The following is a 20,054-nucleotide window of genomic DNA, read 5'->3' as shown; positions in this document are numbered from 1 at the left end:
TGCTAACAGGTGATATATGTAACACACTGTCCACACAGATACTGCGTCGCCCTAACTACATCGACCTAAGTCACCTAAGTGCTACAGCTCTCATGGAGGGGAAGTTATGAAGTTCTTGTAGTGGGGGACTTACATCTGCGGGAGCAACCCTGTAATGTACACGTGGCCCATGTCTCCTTCAAGGGATAAAGCAGAGACGTAAGTCAACCACGGATCTCCTGCCTCCAGTGAAGCAGGAGTTCCTTTCTCTTTGTGTCTTTAGAATCCACTGAGTCAGGAAAACTTACTCAAGAACTCAGCTCAGCCCCAAATTACTCCCACTAGAGAGGAAAGTTAGTGGGGAAACTCTGTGAGAGGAATCATTTTCCTGACTCGGTGGGGCCGACTTCTCAAGTCTTTTTTGCAATATAGTCAAATTCAAAATATTCAAGTTGACAGTGTCCTTTGAACCAAATGTTTGGCTCTGTGGCTTTTCTTTGATGTGCAACTAAGATTTATTTGCCACTAATGTTTTATTTGTTTCCTCATACATGTTAGGAAAAGAGTGCTAGATAGAGATAATAAAAGGACAGAGAATGGGAGAAAAAAAAATCTATGCATGAGGCAGTGGGGAAAAAAAGAAATATATGGCATCAATACTTCCTAATATTGTGCCTCTTATTTACCTGTTTCACAACACTACATTATTCTTACAGTGCATGCAATTTTTACCACACAATTTTTATTATGTATAATGTAACTAAAATTAAAACATCAGTATACATACTAGTTATCAGAATAAAACAATCAAAACAGCAATTTAATTATCTATTTTAAAGCAAAGATTGTTTTAAATGTATTCAATATATCTGTCATGTTTTATAAAACATTTCATGCTATTTTGCATAGCACTAGAGCAATGTCTCCAATATAAAAATACTGTTCCTTGCAGGTAGGAAAAAATGTACAGTGAGACTTAAAACAAGAACTACTTTTACTCCAGAGGAAATAAGTGGTGGATTTGTATTAATTGCAAATTCCACCCTCGCACTACACCCTGAACCCCTCTCACAAAAACACATACAAGTATGTATAAGGAGACATATGAGACCCCACAACCCTGCAGTGTGAAGGAGGAAGTTGCCTTTCCCACTGCAGGCCGAGTCCTGCTCTCCCAGAAAGTGAAGCCTGCATTCAGTACCCTCCAGACCCAGAAGAGCACCAAGCAGGGGATCCTCCAGAACTGCAGGATTTGTCCCAAAGCACTGTATGGAGCACAACTGTCAGAATGCAGCTAAAAGGAGTAATTTAGCAAACTTGCCAGCCAAGCAGGAAAGTGTTCCCTTTCTTCTGCCATTCATTGACATCTACAAGGAAACTGACACAGGAAGTCAGACTTCCAGATAATAGCAGTGTTCCTAGTGATGTACCTTGGCTCTGATTTAGAACAGTTCCTCTATGCTCAACCTCACTCCAAATCTCCTTTTTATTCCACTCCCTGTGGTGAAAGGGTAAGTGTTCTGTGTTAATAGTGACACAAGTATTTTAAATCAGTTTGCATCTGTGTTCTATATAAAAGCTCCCCAGCAAAATAACTAATACTACTATCCCCTCTTCCTTACTCAGACAAGCAATATTAATTTTAATTAATTGTTTCATATATACTAGTGATTTGGGGATTCATTTAGCATCAAATGAATGTAATGGCAAAATTTCCAGGAGATCAGGCCCTGAGTCTTGAATAATCAAATATTCTAGTTCGAGGTGAGATTTTCCTTCTGCAATGTTAATGTATTTTGCAAATTCACAAACCACAGGAGAACTGGTTTCAAAGGAGATAAGAGAAGAATTTGGAGCTGACAAGCAGCAGCACTGTGGGTCACATGCACCCCAGTATAACTCTATGGATTTCCAATAAAGTTGTATGAAGAGTGAATTTTGCTCTGTAGTTAAGGCAGTCAATCAGTGGGTCAGATTCTCCAGGGTCAAATTCTGCTTCCATTAAAATCAATGACAGAGTTTTCATTAACTTAATTGGGAGCAGGACGGGGCCCCAATGGGATTGCGCTGGTGTAACAGAGAGGAGAATTTGGTGCACTGTCTTGAGCGTCTGCGGTGGGCAGCAGCATATAGACAGGCAGACACACATTTGTTTGACTATGTTAATATTTTTAAGTGAATTTAAAAGGTGATGAAATCACTTCAGTTTTGTAAGGAGTTCACTTACTTACTAATGCTTACTGAAGACGCTACCTACACCAGCAGGAGAGCGTCTCACATTGGTGAGGTACTCCACTTCCCCAAGAGTCAGTGGTTATGTCAATGAGAGAAGCCTTCCCGTCAACATAGTGCTGTCTATACTGGGAGAGTAATTTGGTATCATACGATTTTTCACACCCCTGAGCAACTTAGTTATATTAAGTTGGTAGTATAGGCCAAGCCTAAGAGTGGTGGTGGAAGGGCTCCTCCTCCTCTCCCATAGAGACAGTGGTAGTGGTAAGGAACCTCCTTCTCCTCCAAGGAATGGCAGGTAGGGCCCCTTCCTCTCAGGAATGAAAGAGCACCAAGCAGGGGATCCTCCAGTACTGGTCCTCCAGTATTAACCCCATGCGCTGGGGTGGATGGACCAGTTCCACATCACTTCTGGGTTCACAGCTCTCAGAGCTGATATCTGAGGTTGTCTGCAAACTCTGGCAAATGATACTTCACTGATTAAACTCAGGTCATGTTTGCACATTTTTCCTCAATACCATGAGGGCTAGGAACTTACACTTCTTCAAAAAAAAGCTAAGATTCTGATGTAATCACATGAGTCTAGGAGCCGTGACACTAGGTGTGGACCTATAGTGATATTCCTTAACCCAGCCCTGGGATGCATGCATTCTGTATGTGAACCTCCCAACGATATCCATGGAATGAGTGGAAAATATGCAGTACTAAGCCATACTAAAGACAAAAGATCCATAGCGTTCACTGGAAAGGACATTTGATATATTTGTATTTAATTGCCATGCTATAAAGAACCACAGTAGAAACACAAATTCCTATCTTTATTTTGATTTTGTTTCATCAAAATTACAACCTTAACTTACAAAGTGAATAACAGAAAATGACTCAATCTCCACTTAAAATGGAAAGTGAAACTTCTCATTTTTGATAACTAGGACCAAATATCATTAGCAAAAAATAAAACAAACCCCCACACAACACCATTCTAACTTTGCACATCAGCCTGGTTTAACAAAGAAATTTGAATATCAAAGATATTGTCTGTTTCATATGTCCAGTTTGTAAAAGTACATAGCCAGTCCCCAACATAGACTCCTTCCCTGTCAAATAGGCAAGAAGAAACAGATTCTGAAGGTGGCAGAAGAGGATGTTGCCCTGTGCTCTTCCCTGCCCCCTGGGGGAGCTAAAAGCACCACATTGGAGCACAGACAGCAGGAACAAGACGGTGCCTCCCTGACATCCAGGACAGAAGTGAGTGGCAAAATGACTAAAAGAAATTAGAAAATATTAGTACATACCAGTGGAAGAAAGTTGTTGTTTTTCTTTAATATTTGCATGTGGCATCTTAAATCTTGTGTCGATTTTTGCTGATTTCTACAGTAACAACTTCTTCCTCTCATTTTTTGAAGATAAGGGAGCAGTTCTCTGCCAGTGTAAACTGGCAGAGCTCCACTGAAGTCAATGAAGATGTGCAACGATGCACCAGCCAAGAATGTGGCTTAGAGATGTTTCTTTCTACATTCAGCAATTTCTTTTTCTCTAACAACAGTTTCACATATAACTCAATGTTTTGCGTGTGGTTTTTTGTTTGTTTTCCCTCGTGGCCTTTAAACTCAGCCTTTTCATGTTCAGGAAAGACGCAAAAAAGGTTTACATTTATAAGCAAGTCTTTCCAAATAATTCAGGAAACCTTTGGAGTTCCTGTGCATACCCAGGCCCAGTAGGACTATCTGAAAAGTCAGCATAAACACGCTATCCATGACTGAGAGTTTTGTATCATGCCCCAAAAGTAATCTAATGGGGATTTTTAATTTATATATGGAAAAACTAAGGAAAAGAAGAACCTAATCAAATTTAATTCATCCAAACTAAGAATTCATCATTATTTTCAATGGGCCCTATGCACAGATGACTGAAATCATTTTAAAACAGTTTGCATTTTTCTCTAAGACAGAGCTATCTCTCTCCTGTAATCCACATATGTGGCATCTCAGGATCTGAGCTCCCCTCCATAACTGCAGAGGTTCCAATATTGTAAGCCAGGTTTTCATACTTTCATAGATTCCAAGCCAGAACAGACCACTGACCACTAGTCTGACCTCCTGTATGCCACAGGCCATAAAACTTTCCCAAAATAGCTCCTAGAGCATATCCTTTTTTAAAATCAAGATTGGATGTTTTGCTAAATGTCAGGGATGGAGAATCTACCATGACCCTTGGTAAGTTGTTCCCGTGGTTAATTACGCTCACTGTTAAAAATGTACTCCTTATTTCCTGTCTGAATTTGTCTAGCTTCAGGAGCCAGCTGTTAGATCATGTTATACCTTTTTCTGTTAGATTGAAGAGCTTGTTATTCAATATTTGTTCCCCATGTAAGTACTTATAGACTAATCAAGTCGCGCCTTAATTTTCTCTTTGTTCAGCAAAATAGATTGAGCTGCTTGAGTCTATCACTATAAGGCACGATTTCCAATCCTTTAATCATTCGCATGGCTCTTGTCTGAACCCTCTCCAATTTATCAACATCTTTCTTGAATTGTGGACACCACAAATGGACACAGTATTCTAGCAGTTGTCACACCAGTGCCAAATAGAGAAGTGAAATAACCTCTCTACTGCCCTTTGCAATTCCCCTGTTTCTGCATCCAATGACTGCATGTGCCCTTTTGGCCACACCATCACACTGGGATCTCACATTCCGCTAATTTTCCACCATAATCCCCCAAAATCTTTTTCAGAGTAACTCCTTCCCAGAAAAGAGTCCCCTATCTTGTAAGTATGTTCCTAGATGTCTCCATTTATAATTAGCCATATTAAAATGCATATTTTTGCACGCACCAAGTGATCCAGATCTCTGTCCTCTTCATTATCTACCACTCCCCCAATTTTTGTGTCATCTTCACACTTTATGAGTGATGATTTCACGTTTTCTTCCAGGTCATTAATGAAAATGTTAAATAGTGGATGGTGAAGAACCAATGCCCATAGGACTGTCTCGAAACACACCCATTCTATGATGATTACCATTTACAATTTCATTTGAGACCTATCAGTTAGCCAGTTTTTAATCCATTTAATGTGTGCCATGTTAATTTTATATCTAAGTTTTTAATCAAAATGTTTTGCAATAATGGGTTATGTGACTGTGGTTCAAGCACCATATATGGTTGACTGTAACTAATATTCAATTCAGCTATTACCAACATTATGGAGCAAAATGTTCAAAACGGTCTCCACTCAGTCTCTGATTCTGCACTTACAATTGTGTGTGTAGAAATGTTACACCCCCAAGAAGCCTGCACACACAAAAACTATAAGCACAGGCTTATAGGCCTATTTTTTAAAATTAGCCCACAAAATAAGAACATAGTATATCAGAGTACCCATAAGTGCTAGGAAGCAGAGCCCACTGCTTCTTCCATGCAGGGTAAATCCTCAACCCACAAGAACAATGTAATACAATTCCATTAGGAGATTGATTAAGAGAATTTCTTTCACCCAGGCCTCCTCCCGCTAAGCCATTTTCATGTATGATGTATAAATTCCTTCCTAATAAGGATCATAGGATATGATTATAGCTAACAAAGCACTTGTAAGAAAACGTAACAGAAAGAAAAGCTGAAGTTTAAGAACCCTAAAACAGACTATCTGACTAAAAATAGGATTTTGAAGTGGGTGAACTATCACATATGAATTACATTCTCCATATTCTTCTCCATCTTATCATTTTGTTAATCCTTTTTTTTTTTACCATAACTGCACATGTGTTGTCATGGAGCTGTCTACAGTGATGCCCAAGTCCCTTTCCTGAGATGATACTGTTAATTTAGAACTCTAAGACACATGAGTAGTTTACTTTTCCCCGCTAATGTGCATTACTTTACATTTATCAACAATAAACTCCATTGGCAATCAAGTTGTCCATTCACCCTCTGAAGCTCCTCACAGGCCCCTCTGGTCCTGCCCAACCTAAATAACCCGGTGTCACCTGCAGATTTTATTACTTCGCTCATACGCCTCTCCTCAGATCATTAGTAAATTGCTACTAAACCACATGGGATGTAGTAAAATCTTGAGACTGACCGTTAACCTTTTGCATGATGAAAATTGTCCATTTCAATCCTACACTTCATTTTCTCTCTCTTAGACAGTTTTTGATTCACGACAACACTTTGCCTCTGACCCATGGCTATTTAGCTTCATTAGTAGCCTCTTGTCTGGGACCCTGTCAAAGGCTTTTTGGAAGTCTAAATAAATCATTTAACTAGTTCTCCTTTATCCACTATTTTACTGACATGTTCAAAGAATTCTAAGAGACTAGCAAAGTGCAATTTTCCATTACAGAAACAATGATGGTTAGACCCTATCATAACATGATCTCTCATGTGTTTTGTTACTCTACTTTTAATTACTGTTTCAACCAATTGGCAGGTACAGATGCAGGGATTATTAGTCTATAAATTCTCCAGATCATCCCTTTTTAAAATAAGGTACAAGATTTGCTATCCTCTGCTTACCAGAAAAGTGGCTGGGCAGGGTGTGTTTTGGGTATTTGAGGGATAGCAAGATTTTGATATGGTCTGTAATGTGTTTTTGCTATTTGATGACAGTGCCAGGGGATGGCCTTTTGGTTTCATAAAGATTGTTTCACTCTATCTTTAAATTATGGCAAAGGGATCTGGAAACTGGGATAGGCCTTCTTTTATGTGACTTTATTTAAATTACAGTAAAGATATAAGACTCCATTTGTTTGGAATGTAGGTTTGTGAAGAATCACCCAAGGTGCTTACTCAGGACCAGATTTCAGTAGAACTCTTTGTGGAATAAGATACTAATCAGCATGAGTACAGATATCAGAATCTGGCCCTCAGAAGTCATGGTAGCAGTAGTAGTTGTTTTCTTAGTCCTTACTCAGGCAAAAGCATCTCTCTGTAATGGTTTTCACACCACACTCATCATCATATCATATGAGTTATAACTAAATAAAGACTCCAGGATTTGGTCCACTATGGATTTGTCTTGAATATCCGTGTGTTTTAGAAAAAGAATAAAACTTCCTGAGGAGAGTAAGGTATATAACACTTAGACACTGGTACCAAAAAGCATAAAAATCACAGAACAAAATACTGAGTGTCTGTAATAGGATAGCAACATTGAAACACATCATCCTCTCAGCAGGTATTGATCCCTTGGAGAAAGGGTTATGGGGATTCTCCAGTTAATAAAAGTAAAAAATCCTAACATATCCGTTTGTCCTCCAGTATCCTGCACTTTGACTAGGAACATACATAATGGATTATGTTAATTATAGAAATATTCATCAACAAATAAATTATTGGTTTAATCAACTAGGCCAGTATGTGAATAAAAATCCTCCTATAAATAAAAGTGAGCCAAAGAATAAAATTAAAGTATCAACTGTGAGAAAGAAACAAATTTTATTTGATGGGTGCCTGTGAAAATGTATGCAAATTTGTTATAAATGCAATAAGGGAATTTTACCAGATGGCAAAATTGGGCAGTTGATCATCATCATGTTCTCACACCCACTGAGTTGTTCTAAAACTACTTTTTATGAAACCAAATATAATTGGCTTGTGTTAGTAAACTGCTAAAACAAACCTTGATATTATGTAAGGACCATCTGAAATTCCTTTCATCGCTTATTTGAGGATATCATATGGGAATACGCAGAAGCCATGCAACTTGGACATTATTCTTGACATTATTGTACCTTATTCAAAATTGTGCTTCTTTGTTCTATTAATTCATTTGCAATGGACGTGAGGAATTCCTGCCTGTTCAGACTGACACAAAATTCCCATTGATTTTACTGAAGGACTTGGTCCATATAATTATTCACTTTTGAGCACCCAAAAATTAGAGAGGTACCTGACATCTTAAAAATATTCTCTTAGTGATCTCATGTCATTAAATTCATGTTTTTGTTAAAAGATGTTATAAGAATGTATTACTTTTAATATGGGCCATGTGGTCCATTTGTGTTATTCCTTATGTATATTATTCTAATTCACTGTCCATGCCTCACCCTGTCTTCCATAATCTGGTATTTTAAACTACAAGGTAAGGCTGCAATCCTGTAAAGAGAACTACCAAAGTGGAGACCCATTAGTTCCATCAGGGTGCAGGGATCCATCTGTGCCATATCAGGGCCTAAATGTACGTTAAATCCACAGAGGATAGCAGCTTTTTAAAGCCTCAGATTTTTGCTCTCAATTGCAATGAACATTTATTTTCAAAATGAACATGTTATTGCTTAATGTTGGAGTTCTTGAGGATTCCTTGCTGATTAGACAACACATTCAGTGCTTATTATTCCTCACTACATTTTTAAAAGCACAGAAATTGTCAATAACATGTCAGAATAGTGACCAAATGAATCTTTGAACCCTGAGGAGATGTGAAAATACAGACATTCTGTCACATTTTAGGACAGACAGTTATAATCATGGTGTACCAGAGGTAAAACTTTTTCCCTGGGGTAGTGTCTTTTTCTTTAAGTCTGATTTATATCTATTTTTAAATTATCTCCCCCCCCCCCCCCCCCAAATATAAATGTTTCTTAGACAATAGCTTTTAAAAATCTGTAGATCTGTTTCAAGCAACACAGGAATTGTAGGTAAGAGCATTTAGATATTTACATGATTTGGAAAACATCTAAAAACAGATGTTGAAACCTTATGAAATAAAATTGTTTGTAACATAAATTTATAGTCATTGGTGCTAACACAAACATTTTAAAATCAATTATGTATTCAATTATTGGTCCTGCTGTCAAAAGATTTCATCTTAACAATGTAAAGTCTGCAGAGTGGCTGGTTAAAAAAAACAACATACACTGTGCATCCCTTAGGCATCATTTTTCACATACCTCAAGAAAAGAAGATTCCTGGAGCTATTTTAGAGCAAAATTGATTTTTGGCTCTTTTAATCCTGACAATTTGTGTTTTTAAATATTGAAGGGAAAAAACCACAAGCCTGCATTTTGGTGTCTAATCACTCTTTGAGAGCTTGTGCACGTATGTCAAAGGCATATGGCTCAGATCCAGGCATTCACATGGTTTAAATCTGCAAACTCCTACCCATGCACATAGTCCTACTGAAACAAACAGGATGATTTGTATGAGTAAGCATGGTAAATGTAGGAAAAATCATAATCAAACTGTTCTCCGTGGAACACTGGTGGTCCACAGAGCACAAGATGGTGGCCCTGAGCACCTCCAAAATCTGGCTGGTCACATACTACTGTCTCCTCCTCCTGGTTTCCAAATGTTTTTACAGTTGCCCAGTCTCTTCATTGCAAAGAAAGGTTGGCAGGCCTATAAAAGCAGGTGAAACAAAGATGAAGAGCCAGCCTAGCTGCTTGTACTAGGAGGAGACAATGTTACATAAGAGGTGGTGAGGAAACAGGAGCAATCCCTGGAAGTAGAGCTGCTAGCCACAAGCAAGAAAGGGAAATCCCGGGAGCAGGGTGGAAGGGAATGGAATATTTTGACAGTTTGTCAAGGGGAGCAAGGGGAGAAGAGGACAAGGTGGTTGAGCAGTATGAACTGAGAGAAAGCAACAAAGGAAAGGGAAGCCTGTGCAGAGGGAAAGGAGGAGCAGGCAACAGTGAAGTTTGTAGAGGAAAACAGTGGGAGAGGAAGGGACAGAACAGATCAGATGGGAGGTGGAGATGAAATGAAGAGCTAACTTTCTTCACAAAGAACAAAAGCTTAAAAGAAAAGAGAGCTAAAAATACCAAAATACTTTTCTAGTGTTACTTTTCTATGTAAGCAGTTGCTATAGTTGCAAAAGAGTTGTAATGCTAATGTAAATGGAGGTTGTCTGTGATCAAGAATGGAAGGGGAGGAAATCTGTACAATCCTGAACAGAAGGAGGAGAACTATACAGTTGTATATGGGAGGAGACAGACCCATAAGACACACTGTCAAATGTGGTCCATACTATGAAAAAAAATTGAGAACCTGTGGCTTAGATTTTTTCTTTTTCTTTTTGAATTTGGTAAAAGCAGCTAGATCGTTAAGACTCAAGCAGACAGGAAACAATTTTGCTCTTTGAATACTCCGAGAATGTTCTCCCCACCCTCGACAGGTTTAAAACAATGTCTGCTACAGTGTCCCTTCCAAGAAGTGCAAATTCACTATAACGTTGCACAAATTATTATAAATCTTATTTTTCATTGGTTTATAACTAGTGATATGACATCACTTATTTCAGTGGAATCCCTCTTGATTTACAGTGGCATAAGCACATTCAGAATCAAGACCCAGTGGAAAGTGATCTGAATGCGAAACTAAGGCATAGTCTACACTACAGTTTGGTCGACATAAGGCAGCTTACGTTGACCTAATTATGTCAGTGTCTACACTACAGCCTTATCCCACCAATGTAAGTGCTCCTACTATACTGACATAGTAACTCCACCTTCATGACAGGTGTAGGGCTTATGTCGGTGTAGTTAGGGCAAGGCAATGTCTGTGTAAACACTGAGTTACTTACATCTGCAGTTAGTTCTCCTGTCAATTTCAGGGCTCCAGCAGAGCCCTGAAATTGACAAGAAAGCTGGGCAGTCAGAGCCCAGCTGCCCTCCCCTCCCCTGGAGAGCTGGGTGGCTGGACCCAGCTCCTGGCTGGGAGCCAGGGCGAGAAGCCTGGGTGGTTAGACCCTGCTCCCAGCTGGGAGCCAGGGCGAGAAGCCCAGGCGGCTGGACCCTGCTCTTGGTGAGGAACAAGAAGGCAAGAAGCCCTGGGTAGCTTCTTCCCTGCCCCTACTCCCACCTGGAAACATTGTCTGTTTTGTCAATTTCACGGCTCCAGCATGAAATTGAGCCTGAAATTGACAAGACTGCCTGGCTCCTGGTGGGAAGCAGGTGGGGGGGAATGGGAGGGACCAAGACGCCCCGATGGCTGGATCCCACTCCCTACAGGGAACAGGGAGGCAAGAAGCCCCGGGCAGTTTCCTCCACTCCTGGCAGGGAACAGGGAGCCAGGGGGCGGGGAAAAGTCTGCCGGGAGCCTGGAAGCCTATGGGGCAGCTGGGCTCCCAGTAGGGAGCTGCCAACGGAGCTGAGGGACCAGGCTCTCAGATCCCCACACTGCCCCTCTTAGGTTGGTGGAAGCGCTCCTGGTGAGGATGCGCACCACCGACCCAAGGAGGGTAGTGTGGACCGCAGTGGCTATAAATTGACCTAATATAGGTCAATTTAAGTTGTTAGTGTAGACTCGCCCTAAGTCTTCTGCATGACAGAGTGGACATGTAGCTGAAATGTAAAACGCTTTTTTCAACCTAGCTTTCCCAAAATATTACTACCAACAAAATCCTATTAACTCAGGGATGGGGGGTGGGGAGGAGCGAGAGACTGATGTTCACACATATATATAAATTGCTGGATTCCACAGTGATGGGCATGGTATAATAGAAAGACAGAATGCTGAACTGCAGGAACAAATCTGATTTAAAATGAAGTTTGTTAATCAATCAAAGTGAGTCCAGATCAAAGCTGAGAAGCTATGCAAGGGAGCTTACTACTGTTCTGCTGCCTATCTTGTATCTGTCCTCTGGAAAAATAAAGGACTTCAGACTCGAATTCTGTCCATCTGGCATATATTATGAGCATTAAATTCTCTAAATAAAGTGATTAAATAGTGCATAGGACTGATCTCATCATTTCCAGCAACACTTACGTATATAGAGAAAGAGCTTCGCCATATAAATTACATAACAGATTCAAACGTGTAATAAGTTTCTTTAAAAGACTTCCCAATTACCCAAGAGCATAATAGTGTGTTTACAGTACATGAAAAAGAAAGACATGTATGCCAGAATACAAGGCACAGCCCAACAACAGCCTTCCAGCCAGCATACATTTCATAATCTCAAAAAACAACTTTTGCAAAAGGTGTTGTTATGACATCAATAGACAAGAACTAGACTGCGGAGTTACAGATGACACGTTATAATAATAATCCTATTATTTTGTGTTTTTCATTCTTCTCATGCTCCAAGCACTTTCCAAAAACACTATATAATCAAGCTTCACAACTCAGTGAGGTAAGAAGTATTATCATCCCCATTTTCCAGATTTTTTAAAAATGGAAAAAAGAAATCAAGTGACTTGTTTAAGACCTCAAAGGAGTCAGCACTGGAAACAGTAATCAGGATTCTTGATTCTCCTGCTCCGATCACTAGACTGTCCCCGCTCCCCCCCATCCCCACCTGCTCTACACACACTATTTTTAACCAGCCACTCTCAACCTCATTTACTCCCCAAAACTACCCATCTGTAAAAATGATTATTGTTCTTATTCTCTGAAGATAATTATTCCATGCTATTTTCATTAGCAAAACAAAAGAAAACACCCTCTTGGGTGCCCAAAATCAAAGCAAGATATACATGCACTGACTGTGTGTCTCAGCACAAACCAGCAGATTTTATCTGGTGTGTTTATTATAAGCTGGTTTTGGCTGCTTTTTAAATATGCTGCTGCTATAATAATCAGCCAAAAGAAAACAATAGCAACAAACAGGACTCCTGAGAAAAAACTTTTAAATAAATGTCCAGATGTGACGAGGTGGACAGTGCCTCTTTATTGCTGACTACTGGACTTTGTTTCTGGAGTAACAGACCATTTATACAAAGCTTCTTATTCTAAGATGTCCATTCTTAGATTCTTCATAGCACCTTTACAGGATTAATGCTGCTATTGTAATGAAGACTGTCTCAGTATTTCAAGTTTCAGAGTAGCAGCCGTGTTAGTCTGTATCCGTAAAAAGAAAAGGAGTATTTGTGGCACCTGGGAGACTAACAAATTTATGCATCCGATGAAGTGAGCTGTAGCTCACGAAAGCTTATACTCTAATAAATTTGTTAGTCTCTAAGGTGCCACAAATACTTCAGTATTTCAACTTTCAACTAACTAGATCTGGAAGCTGAACCTAGACGGCCCAACTGGAGTTTACCGTGTTAAGCACTGCGGGCAGCATGTTCCTCTCCGGTGGAGAAACAAGGAAACATGTGCGGCATCAGAAGCACAGAAACTGTGCTACATCACATCCCACTGTTTCAGCATGCAGGGTGCTTGTCAGAAGGGGAAGCGACATGAATCAAAATGCATGCATAGGCTACAGGTCAGTAGAGAAACACACTAGAAACCACACAAATCACAAGCTTAACATGGCCTCCTTACAGCACCATGCTCCACTCATAGCCCAGCATCCCTTTTCCCCAGGCCCACCTGCCATTGAGTCCACTTCTGGTAGGGTTCTCCAGGTGATCTCAACAAAGTAATGCTATGCTTTCCTTGCACACAATATCTGAAGTTTGGGCTGTAAATGCACGTGAGCTAACAGTCACCAACATGACTTCTCCCTACCAACCCAGGCCCTTTCCACACGTCTGCAGAAATTGTGATGTGTGGATTTCTGCTTTCATTAAGTTGGAGTGATGTGTCATAGTGCAGAGGTACTTTCTGTGTGGGGTATTTTTCCTCTTTCTATAGCCTGTTTCTGTAGTTTTTCACCACACAAGCCATGGAAGCATATGAACCTAGCTAGTAGTGTCTTCAGTGCATCCCATTCTTCCTGCTTCCCTGGAAAGAAATCACATCTGCAAGAAGATTCACATTCACACAAGTACCTCAAAACAAAACCAAAAACCATTGACCTCTCACTAGTGGGTTTCCAGTACATTTTGCTAGACCCTTCCTTAAGAGTATATCCCCCCCTCCTGATATTTTTGATACTGTAGTAAGAAGAAAACCTACTAAAAGACGGGGGGGGGGGGGGGGGGGGGGGGGAGGATTAACTTCAACAGACCTATGACAATTTACGCCAGCTGAGAATCTGCCTCATGGTGTGCACTGGATCATGAAATTATGGACATTTTCCTATATATTCTTATGAAAACACAGTGAGCAGCTAGCCATAAAATGACAGCACGATGATAGCGGCTGACTGGGAGAAAAGCAGAATGGAAATGCCCACTTTTATATTTTAAATCGAACATGCAGCTAAGCTTATGTTTTGGTGCAGAAACGTAAGTTTTATGTGACAAGTTAAGCTTCTGTAATCAGCACGTCTTCCAGCTGAAAGGCTATTGTAAAGTGCTCTTATTTATTTCATGTTCCTCTTCTCCTCCCTTTGCTCTTGTTTTACAAAAGGAACTCCCAAATACTGAATTCATCCTCCACATTCTCACAAATTACAACCAGTAATGTTACTCTGCTAGCTCTCCTAAACCTGCTATTTAATTTCTGAATATTTGGAGTATGTTACTCTGTAACATGGTAGTTGTTTTATGGTGTTTCTTCATGTAGAAAAGTGAGCGGAAATCCATGGGACATAATTGTCCTCTTCATAAACATTTATATAAAATAATTGTGTACTCTTAGTTATAGTCACTGAAAGTCTAGCAAAAAAAGCTAACATCTACCTTAATTATATCTAACGTACATACTTAGTTTGCAATTTATACATTTCCTGGATGAGGTTATCTTATTTTGTTCTGTTGCTTCACCCATGGCACATCCACACAAACCTGGATGTAAAAGTTAAGTCTCATAGTTCCATGCTCAAAGCCTGATTCTGGCACCCTTCCTTACATTGGGTGGAACTTTACTATGGAAGTAGTCCAACTGACTTCAATAAAATTACCACTCAACAGGAAAAAGGACCAAGAGAGAATAAAAGTTTAGGATATAATCCTAAATGGTGCTGAGCATCCATAATTCCTATTAACTTCAGTGGGTACTCAGCAATGGGTAATCAGACTATCATAGTGTTTAGGGAAGCTCAAAGACAAAAATTTTCAGTGTAACTTTTTCAGGGGTATCGGTCTCATTTTGATACATGGAGAATTACTCATGTATACACGATTGGAAAAGAACCCTCAAAGATATGGTACAAATCCAATATAAAATGGTATTTATGTTGCATTTGGGTTTTCACAAAGTTACTGTACATTCAAAAACTAAAGGGGCTATTCAGTGTGTAGAGAAATATGGAGGTGATTCAGTTTAAGATTAATGGAAACTATACACATGTAAGTCTATCATGCATCTATCTATGTATCTTAGTAGTTACATGGTTCTCATCACTATTATCTGAGCACCTAAAGGAGAGTAAGATCCTAAGTAGGAGCAAGGCTCATTTTTAATCATTATAATGACTGAATGTATATTTATGGCTGATTTTACATGAAATATTAAATTGGACCCAAATAGTCACCTTCTTTCTGCCTTCTCAAAAGTAAAACAAAATGGAACAAAATAGAGAGCTGACACATTTAACATATTCCAGCTGCCTTTCAGCCACAACTCCTTTTTTCCCCTACCTATGACACTTATTTAAAACTCACACATGCATAATTTTACAAAATGAAACAAAAAGCACACAAAAAAACCAAGTATTTCACTTCACTAAGTGTAGACAAAAAGATTTCTTATGAAATAAAAAATGAATGAAATCTCACTTAAAACCTGTCCCAGAAAACATCAAAAGAGTTCAGATCAACTGTGGTCAGAATGTAGGTAACTGTCTTTTTTATACAAAGTTTCTTGCATGTTTTTAATTGGAGTAAATTAAGATTTGTTTGCAGCTGATTCTACTGTTTTTGAACTTGTACATTCCTCAGCTCTAAGCAAAGAATATTAGCAATGCACACCTCAGAAAGGAATAGTTTTGTGATTAGAAAAACATAGTGTCTGCATATTTGGCATATATATTCACCACATTCTCCTCAAATTCAGCAAACCCACATACACACAGAGAACACAACCTTTGGCTGAACTAGGTTTCAGGATACCGAATAACTAATTAATGCAAAGGAGACAGCTACAAAACTAAAGCACTTATTTTATACCCAGGCTGATGTGAATCAACAACCATGACTTAGAATAAGTGTCCATAACAAAATTTGCAAGTAACAAGGTACAGTCTTTCATTTAAAAAAAGAACAGGAGTACTTGTGGCACCTTAGAGACTAACTAATTTATTAGAGCATAAGCTTTCGTGGGCTATAGCCCACTTCATTGGATGCTGTAGCCCACAAAAGCTTATGCTCTAATAAATTGGTTAGTCTCTAAGGTGCCACAAGTACTCCTGTTCTTTTTGCGGATACAGACTAACAGGGCTGCTACTCTGTAAGTAACTTGTGAGCTTGCTCCTGGTTCCAATGAAGTCAATGGGAGTTTTGCAATCAACTTTAATGGAAGTCACCCAGTCAACAAATACTATAGAAAACCAGGTCTTCCCTTTGCAAACGGAAATTACAAGAAGTCTAATTGGGAATAAAGAAAGGAGTTTCAGAGTAACAGCCGTGTTAGTCTGTATTTGCAAAAAGAAAAGGAGGACTTGTGGCACCTTAGAGACTAACCAATTTATTTGAGCATGAGCTTTCCTGAGCTACAGCTCACTTATTTCTAGAGACAGATCAGTAGACAGACAGCCCAGATTTCTATTTGGCTGTGGCTATCAACCTGACTACATTGAACCACAACAAATACTAGTCAACTATATAATTAATACAACCAAGGAATGTCATTTAAATGTAGTAATCCCCTCACCCACCCCCCTTCACTCTCCTCTCCGTCTGTGTAAGCACTAGCATAAATACTCATAGGGAAACCAGTCTGAAGAGACCATCCAATGGACCATCAAAGTCAATCCACAAAAAGAGCTGCTCTTTAACTAAAAGCCCGGCACAATTGTGATGGAAAGCCGGGAGACACTTTCGACTGGTAGCCGAGGATGGGGAAAGAGAGGCCGCCCATTGGAGGTGGCTCTTTAGTGCAAGACCGAGAGAATTACAAGGGAAGTGTATTGCTCCGAGTAATCGCTCAACGTGAGTGCTGGCCGTTAACAATGGAAGAAAGAGAGAATGGGTCAAGAAACAGGTTGAAAGAAAAGAGAGACAGCCAGACAGGCTGCTGAAAGGAAGAGGGGGCCACAGGAACTCTCCTCACGTGGTGGCAGCCTACAGCATGCGCGAGCAGGAGCAGCAGCAGCAGCCGGGAGGGCTAGCTCCAGCTACCCCGGGCGCTCAAGCAGAAGCCAACAAACCTACAGCACGGTATGTGGGGCCTGATCCTGCCTTTCTGGACGGCCAACATTCCTCCTGCCTTCAAAGGGTAGTTTTGGTTGTGCAAGGAAGGCAGGGCGAGGCACGTTAGAGCTAATCTCACTGGAATCATCCACTTTCCATATTTAAAGTGGCCTTGAAACTTCCAAGTTCTCTCAGCTGTTCCCAAATCGAGTGGCTGCCGATGGGAAGCAGCAACAATATTGCGCTGTAAATAAAAATAAGCGGCGGGGGGGGGGGGGGTGTTTGCACTTAGCGATCAGCCTTGTGGACCAGTTATTCTGATAGCGCTGCAATAAGGAATGAGGTTGTGCCCAGTAGCCTCTCTACAGGTTTCCTTTCTACCCACCCCAAGACTGCAGTGATTGGAAACACCTCCTGGAGAGCAGGGGAAATGAGCCCAGTTCTGGGATTCAAGGCTTTCTAATAAATCATGGCGGGGGAAGAAGCATATGCTAAAAAGTGCACTCAAAGCACTTTGTCGTCCAAGCACCGTTGTAAAGTGCAAGGAAAGTGGAAACTCTAAGCCCCGAGAAAGCAGGTCCATAGAAATCCCACCGAGTGACACAGCAAAGCCCTTGAGCCCAACTCCACTTGCTGCTACTGCCCAGACTTCCCCTTGGCCTCGCCTCCCAAAGAGGAGGAAGCAGGTGAGCTCCCAGCCTCCCACACAGATCGGAAAGAAAAAAGAGACCAAGTCACCACCTGGGGGGGGTTAACAGTGTTAGCCTTGGAAGTCACTTACCGGCTTTACAGGGATCCTTATAATCTATCGCTTCAGCTTTATCTTCTTCATTGAAATCGTAAGTGTAGTCATAATCAAGGCCAGAGCAGGAGGAGAGCTTCCCCCAGGCAGTCAACCCAGCCAGCCACAACGCCACCCTCCAGCAAAGCATTGTCATCCTCTACCACAGAGGTGGGCAAGGGGGCAGAGAGGAGCTAGGACTGAGCTGCTGTCCACGCTGGACCGATACAGGAAGGCAAGGGATGGAGGGGAAATTTCTCTTCTCCTCCGCTGAGATGCTGTGGTCTCTAGGTGTCCCCAGTCATATGGACATACCATAGAGAAGGAGAATGTTGCTTCCCCTTCTCCACCCCCTCCCCTTGCAGGGGAGAAGTTGCCGGGTGGGTGGGCGCGGGGGGGGGGGGGAGGGATGTAGTCTGACTAGGGATCTCGCCTGTCAGGGCGTCTTCTCGCCTCTGTCACCCCCCAGCCAAACTTTCCACCGCTGCTGCCAGGGCTCCGGGGCCGGGGCAAGTAGGATCCTTTCCGCCGGCTGCCTGCTCCCGAGCGCTCCGCTGATCCCGTTGCTGCTGCAGCTGCTGCGGGAAGATGGATCCGGTGTGCACATCGGCAAACTGCCACCGGGCGAAAGAGAGAGAGAGAGAGAAGAGGGGTGCTAACAACAATTTCCACTACAGCAGACCTCAGAGCCCTTCACAGTGATGGGTAGAAGCAGCAGCACTGAGGGGAACAGAGAGAAAAAGTGCAAGGGCTTCCCCCTTTCCCCCCTTTGCTCTGTGTCTCTGGTCTCCCCCCCCCCCCACCCCCTCCCTCCCAGCTTATAAAAACCTTACAGGCAACTAACAATCGTCAGCATCCTGCTTACTTATTCATACAGTCAGGGTCAGGATCCGGGCTGCTTCTGATCTGCTCTCTTGATAGTCTTATGAAAACACATACGCACTCACTGTATGCCTCTCTCTCCATATAGCTGTCTCTACAGATAAGCAACGCATGGTATTTCTTTCTTTTTTTTAAAGAGGGGGGAAATCTTGCGGGAATCAGATGAAACACCACGCGGGCCAACTCTCAGCAGCGAAGGAGACTCGGGAGAATCCGTGAGGATGAAATGAGGATGAGAAATCCCTGCACTCTTTCCCCCCGTCTCTAAAGAAGTGCCTGTGTGTTTCTCCCTCTGCTGCTACCGCGCAGCGTTAGCCCCGTGAGTGGGGGTGGGGGGAGTTTAAGCGTCCATAGTTTGTTTAAATACGGGCAGGAGATATAAAAGGTCCATTGATCTCCAAAGTTCAGCCAAGGAGCTGGGGAAGCAGTTCCAAAATGAAAGTAACATAAAAATAAAAAGGCAAATGCAACGTAAAATTACAGATTGCAACAGGCAACGCTGAGACCTTGCAGTCCGGCTTTGCTTTTTTCACGTGGATCTGAAGGAGAGTTGTAAAGGTTTATTTTCAAAAGTTCCCGTAGAAGCAGCAGCGCCAGCTCGCTCTCTTCCTCCCTTGGCTTCAATGCTCGACTTTGTATAATTCAGCCTGAGCATTCAGTCACTCGCAGGCAGTGAGGGTGAGTTGTTGGTGCGTTGTTGTTTTCCTTAAAGCCAGACCGAACGGATCAACACGGAAAGCCTCCTTTCAGCCGGCCAACCTGAAGAAGGAAAACGTGCTGCTGGAATAAAACTAAAGCGATAAAAATACCATGTGTCTATTTAACTCCCCCTCTGAGACAGAGTGATTCCGATCCTGCAGTCACGCCTCAAACTGTAAACTAAGGTGAGATTTTTTTTTCCCTAACAAACTCCTCCTCCTTTTACAAATTTCCATGGAAAGGAGGGTGGTAGAAAGGAGGGGTAGGTAGCTGGGAGTTTCTGCTGTTCAAATCTCGTTATGGTGTCACATTTAACACCGGCTTTTGAAAGGGCTGTGAAGATGCTGTCTTTATTTTACATCAGAGCCCTCAAAAGGCTGGTATGTCCTAACAACTTCCCCCAGGCAAGAGATAGTCCCT

The 20,054-nt window shown here is 41.3% G+C and overlaps 1 protein-coding gene across 1 annotated transcript in view; it reads right to left on the bottom strand.

The window, feature by feature from the left end:
• The window catches only part of TLL1 (tolloid like 1), a 204,754-nt gene extending 184,938 nt beyond the window's left edge, over window positions 1-19,816 (bottom strand). Inside the window, exons 1-2 of the mRNA XM_007067044.4 lie at window positions 18,919-19,816; window positions 18,054-18,667 (exon numbers count right to left, since the gene is read on the bottom strand). Coding sequence (XP_007067106.1) covers window positions 18,054-18,210 — 157 coding nt within the window. The 5' untranslated portion in view covers window positions 18,211-18,667; window positions 18,919-19,816. The remainder of the gene's footprint in view (window positions 1-18,053; window positions 18,668-18,918) is intronic.
• Between the last annotated feature and the right edge of the window lie 238 nt (window positions 19,817-20,054).

Source organism: Chelonia mydas, chromosome 4, assembly GCF_015237465.2.
Source record: "Chelonia mydas isolate rCheMyd1 chromosome 4, rCheMyd1.pri.v2, whole genome shotgun sequence".
Lineage (NCBI taxonomy): Eukaryota > Metazoa > Chordata > Testudines > Cheloniidae > Chelonia > Chelonia mydas.
The sequence above is the reverse complement of the archived record's forward strand: the minus strand, read 5'-3'. Positions and strand labels throughout refer to the sequence as shown.